Here is a 5,323-nt window from a genome sequence, read left to right as displayed (position 1 = left end):
ATTATATTACATTATATTTTAGATATTATATTAATTATATTGATATATAAAATATTAATGTTATATATAATATAAAAATAATTTTATCAATATAAAAATATTCATATTTCGTATTTTAAAAATTATAATTAAATAAATAAATTAACTTTTTTTTATTCCATCATCATTACTATCATTATTCCTATTCCCATTACTTCAACGAAATGCACCCTTTGTTGGTTTAACGTTAGGGTTTAGAGAGAGAGACAGCGTTTTTAAAAAACGACGAAGTTTAGGATCCAGCAAAGTCGTCTTCTTCTTCTTCTTCTTGTTTTTTTTTTTTGTTTTTTTTTTTTTTGTTTTTAACGGGTAATAGAAAGTAGAGTTTGCTTAACGGTAGGGTTTAGAGAGAGAGAGAGATGGGAGGAAGAGGAAGGAAAAGGAGGGAGAAAAACTACAGAGCTGCGCATGGAGGCTACAGTCGTCTTCCACCACCGCCAGATTCTTCCCAAGTCGACGCTTTGCCGTTTAAGCTCCGCCAGATAATCTCTTTCACTTCTTCTCTATCCCAAGGTCCTTTTTCTTTTTCGATTTTGAAGATAAAGAAATTATACATTTTTCTTTATTATTGCTTCATAATCTCTATTTTCTACATGATTTTTGAATTATTGGTGTCGTTCAATTGTAAATGGGTTCATATGGATTTTTCCAGGGTCTGCCAAGGAATCAAAGGATGTTGAGAAGAAGAGGAAGAATGAAGATGGCGCTTCTGAGTTGGTAAGCCCTTATTCGTTGTTTTGCATATTTAATTTCATCGTTAGATTTTTTTTTTGAAATGATATTTTTTGAAGTTTGAAGATTTGGGCGTTGTTTTGGTTCTGGTATGCTCTCAGATTGTTAGAAAATTCATAGAATTCCTTTTTTTTATTATTTTATTATTTTATTTTTAAAGTCTAGCATTGCGTTTATGGAATTGAATTTGGAGGGAGACACTTTTACTTCTGTTACTTTGTTGGAGCAATAAGGGAGTTTGGTTTTGCTTAAAATGTTGTTGACAAATTGTTTCGGACTTTTGTAGTAACTCTGGATTGCAGTTTGGCTAGATGAGTCATGAACTTTTCATTTTCTCTTTTGAATTTGTTGTGGGCATATGCATATGTAAATTGTTGACTTAGGTTGTAGATCAACATTTTTAAGTTACTATCTGCTTGTTAAGCGGTTTATATTATTTTTCAAGTTTGTAAGCCGTTTTGGAGGATCATTTTTTGTTAACTTTATATATGATCCATCTCATTAAGTTTGTTCTAGTTGGAGTTTACAAATGGATTTATTTGGTTTCATATGCATGCTTTAGAAGTCCCGTCCCAAGGATGAAATCATTTCGGAATCTGCTGGAATCAGAGATGTGAATTTGAAGACACCTCAACATACGGATGATGGTGATGATACTCTAAAGAATAGCATGAGTGAAAAGAAAAAGAAAAAGAGGAAGAGAAAGCAAGTAGAGGACCTCCGCTTTGAAGCGGCCTTGGAAAAATCAGGCACAAGTTCTAAACGACGGGAACGCAAGAAAAAGTAAGCATTTAAGGTTTCTGTTATATGAGATAGTCTTTTATTATTTTGAATTAGGTTTCTGTTAAATCTTTAGGTCAATGATTCAGCTTTTCGTGACTTAAAATAGAGATTGGCATTTCACTGCTGTTTTGTTGTGAAGAAAATTTGGTAAATTGCACTTCAATTACCTCATTTTCCCTTTTCGAAAGGCCTCCAAGTAAATTAATTAACAAGATTAGTGATTTGCACAACTTAATTCGTTTTTAACTTGGATCAACAAGCATGCTATATTTAGCAGATGAACGACCGTATTTTTTTTGTTTAGATACCTTGAAGCTAAAAAGAACAAACACAAAAAAGCCAAGACAGAAGATAAACTAGACTTCCCAGGACGTGAGGAGATCAAATTTGGAGATATAGTCCAAGCTCCGCCAAAGTTGGCTGCAATTCCCAAGGTAGTATTTTGAATTCTTGCTGAAGTGAACATGACAAGGTTATCTATTTCAAACTTCTGATAATTATTTTTCTTCCCCTTCCCTATGTTATGCAACGCAGGCTTCGAAGAATACACAGGATGCCTCGAAAGTGCGAGTTAGGTTACAGGCTATAGAGGACTACAGGAAACGCAGGGGATGGACCTCAAGGCCGGGAATTCATCTTCCCTCGCCCGTAAATGGAATGACGGAATCATAATCCCGCTTATAATGTCATCCGCATTTTTTTTTTCACTTGCACGGGGATCTCTCTATCAAAGCTTGTGCTTGTAGTTTTGTGGGTTCTGTGCCTTATTGTCTGTAGGGAAGAGTTTGATGTGAGGGCTTATGGCGTGGAGATTTCATGCGTGAAAGGCCTTAAATTTGGGAATCATGTTGACAATGAGTGGCTTGCTAATTTCTCCAGTAACATGGTCCTGACAGTTTTGTTCTTCTGTATCTTTGAACTGCTTATGTTTAATTTAGTTGTTGCAAGTGTAAGTACTATAATGTTTTGCAAAACATATACATTTTGATCTGGACAAGGACCAAAATGGACCATGACGCTAGATTGGTGTCAAAAATGGACATTACTCTTTAAAAACATATAAGTATTTTTACAAGCTAATATCCATGGTAAATTAGTTATTCACCTGTACTACTTTACTGTGAAACTTAAGACTTGGATTTCCTAACAAAGTGGTATATTTGAATTAAAACTCCTGAAAGTGGCATTCCTCTAATTCACTCCTAATTTCCATTCCTGCGGAAGATGCGAACTTCAAGACCTCCGTCAATATGAAGATTGATCATTGTCCTGTAATGAACAATTTTCTCCTCGTCACTCATTTTGAACACAAAGCAACTTAGCAAAACAGCAGCGAAGATCTTCAATTGCCTATAAGCAAACTCCTTTCCTAGACAAATCCGCGGCCCTGCCTGTGAATCAACATAAATTTGATTTTGTCACTAAAAGATAGATAATTGGTAATCTCAAATTTAAACATACTAGTAAATTATGCAAACCTGAAAGGCTGTGAACTTGAAAGGACTCTCTGGCTGAAAAACTCCTTTCTCATTCAGCCATCTCTCTGGTCTGAATTCCTCTGCATCATCACCCCATATGAACTTCATCCTGCCCATTGCATATGGCTGGTATGCCATCATATCTCCTTTCTTCACCGCGAATCCGTCCGGCAACATATCGTCTGAGAAGCAATTCTTTGCATCCTGTAAACAAACAAAAATAAAGAGAGTTGAGATTCAATAGTATTCTATAGCGAATTCTTATGGTGGAGATTCTGTACGGGTATCATGCCAGATTTGAAAAAATACGTATGATATACGAACTTGATAAAGATTTAACAGTCCGAATTATGCGATACCAGTACAGTATTCTTTTCGTGGGTTACCAAATTCTCCTATTCTACATAAGGACTATCCAAAACTGATTGAATAGATTAATAATTTGATTTGATACCACTGGAACTGCAGGGTAGATTCTAAGAGTCTCAGTGATTGCTGCATGAAGATACTGCATGCTTTCGAGTACTTCTTCGCTCAAACTGTTGGCAAACTCAACAAAGTTTGTGACCTCTTTTGCGTTGGTCAGTTCTCTCAGCTCCTTCACAATCTTATCTTGTACATGAGGATGCTTGCAAAGCAAGTAAATAAACCAGGCAAGTGTGGTTGCTGTTGTGTCCTTTCCAGCAATGATAAAATTGAGAATTATATCTCGCAAGTAAGTCGGATCGGTCTCGGTTACCTGCAAGAACCTTGACAGAATATCTTCTCTCTTCATCTGCATTCCAATAACAAACAACATACTTCTGATTTTCTGTCATGGCTGAGGAAGATTCACAAAAAACATAAACATATTTAGCTAATTTGACTCACGGAGTACTCTTCTTTTGAGCTCTTCATTTGCTCGATTTTGTTGCGAATCAACTTGAACACGAATCCATTGATGATATCGGTCTTCTTCTTCAAGGTAGCTTCTGATCCGATGTTAAGGAACTTCTTGAGTTTCCAAAAGGCGTCAACATAGCGCCAGAGAGTCAACGAGCTTGCATCGTCGAAAGCGTTGCTGAAACTTTTCCCTTCTTCACTTGATCCACACATGCTGTCCAATTCAACTCCAAATGCAACTTGGAATATCGAGTCCAGGGTCGCTTTCATGAACAGATCCTACATGAATTACTTCACAATAGTTAAGACTTATAGAAATTGGAATTAGTCTCTACGTGAACTGTTAGGAACTTTACGGTAATAACTGTGAAACTCACTTGGATATCGATTGTCTTGTTGGTTTTCGCGATTTCGGACAATATGTCAGCCACTTTTGCTGCATTTTTTCTGAAGATCACAGTACTGAAGTCCCTCAACACCTTTGTGGAGAATTCATGGCTGGAAATTTTCCTCTGTTGGCGCCACTTCTCGCCGTCTACCGCGAAAATCCCATCACCTAGAAGATCCCTCAGAATGTCGCAGTTGTATGAACCCTACACAAAGTTGCAGAAAAACCCCTCAAAAGAAGGGGAAAAAAGAAAAGAAAGAGAAGACAAATTAAAACACACAGTTCGAAACTTGAAACTTCAATCGTACTCATATATATCTAGACTCTACAGATAAATCTGATCTTTGCTGCCATTAGTCTGCCATAATTTCATTACGAACAGAAAGCAAAATTTCAACGACACATCAATTTTTAGCCAAAAAAAAAATGTTTTTTTTAGATTTTAAATAATTTCCAAAAAGAAAAAATAAACGCAGCCCACTATCAATTCTGGTTTAATAGTTCAACTAATATAGGTAACGCTTTTTACTGATTAAAATCTTCACAGACCATGTGAAAAACTTTTTGTTTTTTGTTTTTTTTAAAAATGAAAATCTTACCTTGCCATAATTCTCAAAGTTGGTTTTGAGTATGTACTCAACGTTGACAGGATCAGAAGTGTAGATCTCATTCCTAAAGGGGCTGATAATCCTGTAAGTCTTGTGCTTCTCAGCAAGTTCAGTCATATAATGGTGCAATCTCTTGAAGTTGAGGAGCTGATGAAACATAGTACCGCCAATGGGTGGGTACTTCCGTTGTGGCTTGCTTTTGTTCAGTATTTTGGCCAAGATTTGGACGGTCAAAAGGGATAGAATTAAAGTCAACGCTGCGAAAAAAACTGGGTTTGAGAGAAAAGCCATGGATTCCATCGTGGATATTTGAGAAGATGTACTGTGTTAATGGGTTGCGTTTTGGATTTCAGTTTAAGATAAATAAAAGTGTCGTTTATGTAGAAAGTTTTGTTGCTTATTAATATATATAT

The 5,323-nt window shown here is 36.0% G+C and overlaps 2 protein-coding genes across 2 annotated transcripts; one reads left to right on the top strand and one right to left on the bottom strand.

Annotated features, from left to right (window-relative positions):
* Positions 1-352: 352 nt before the first annotated feature.
* On the top strand, positions 353-2,540 carry LOC21405281 (coiled-coil domain-containing protein 137). The gene is made up of 5 exons (XM_010094570.2): positions 353-552; positions 692-756; positions 1,334-1,554; positions 1,859-1,988; positions 2,089-2,540. The coding sequence occupies exons 1-5, from the start codon at positions 399-401 to the stop codon at positions 2,224-2,226; spliced, it is 708 nt and encodes a 235-aa protein (XP_010092872.1). The 5' UTR covers positions 353-398; the 3' UTR covers positions 2,227-2,540.
* An 18-nt stretch (positions 2,541-2,558) lies between these two features.
* LOC21405280 (cytochrome P450 704C1) lies at positions 2,559-5,276 on the bottom strand. Its single transcript, XM_010094569.2, has 6 exons — positions 4,902-5,276; positions 4,292-4,507; positions 3,903-4,193; positions 3,487-3,807; positions 3,033-3,236; positions 2,559-2,945 (listed from the first exon to the last, which is right to left on the bottom strand). The coding sequence occupies exons 1-6, from the start codon at positions 5,208-5,210 to the stop codon at positions 2,757-2,759; spliced, it is 1,530 nt and encodes a 509-aa protein (XP_010092871.2). The 5' UTR covers positions 5,211-5,276; the 3' UTR covers positions 2,559-2,756.
* Between the last annotated feature and the right edge of the window lie 47 nt (positions 5,277-5,323).

Source organism: Morus notabilis, unplaced genomic scaffold (genome assembly GCF_000414095.1).
Source record: "Morus notabilis unplaced genomic scaffold, ASM41409v2 Scaffold594, whole genome shotgun sequence".
NCBI classification, from domain to species: Eukaryota; Viridiplantae; Streptophyta; class Magnoliopsida; order Rosales; family Moraceae; genus Morus; species Morus notabilis.
Note: the sequence above shows the minus strand (reverse complement) of the source record. Positions and strands in the feature narration are given on the sequence as shown.

Excerpts from the sequence above, each read along its gene's own strand:
- LOC21405281 (XM_010094570.2), top strand. The coding sequence starts at position 399 with ATGGGAGGAAGAGGAAGGAAAAGGAGGGAGAAAAACTACAGAGCTGCG. Across the intron at positions 553-691 it reads CACTTCTTCTCTATCCCAAG|GGTCTGCCAAGGAATCAAAG; the intron begins GTCCTTTTTCTT and ends GGATTTTTCCAG. Across the intron at positions 1,555-1,858 it reads CGACGGGAACGCAAGAAAAA|ATACCTTGAAGCTAAAAAGA; the intron begins GTAAGCATTTAA and ends TTTTTTGTTTAG.
- LOC21405280 (XM_010094569.2), bottom strand. The coding sequence starts at position 5,210 with ATGGAATCCATGGCTTTTCTCTCAAACCCAGTTTTTTTCGCAGCGTTG. Across the intron at positions 4,508-4,901 it reads ACTTTGAGAATTATGGCAAG|GGTTCATACAACTGCGACAT; the intron begins GTAAGATTTTCA and ends AACTTTGTGTAG. Across the intron at positions 3,237-3,486 it reads TCTACCCTGCAGTTCCAGTG|GATGCAAAGAATTGCTTCTC; the intron begins GTATCAAATCAA and ends GTTTGTTTACAG.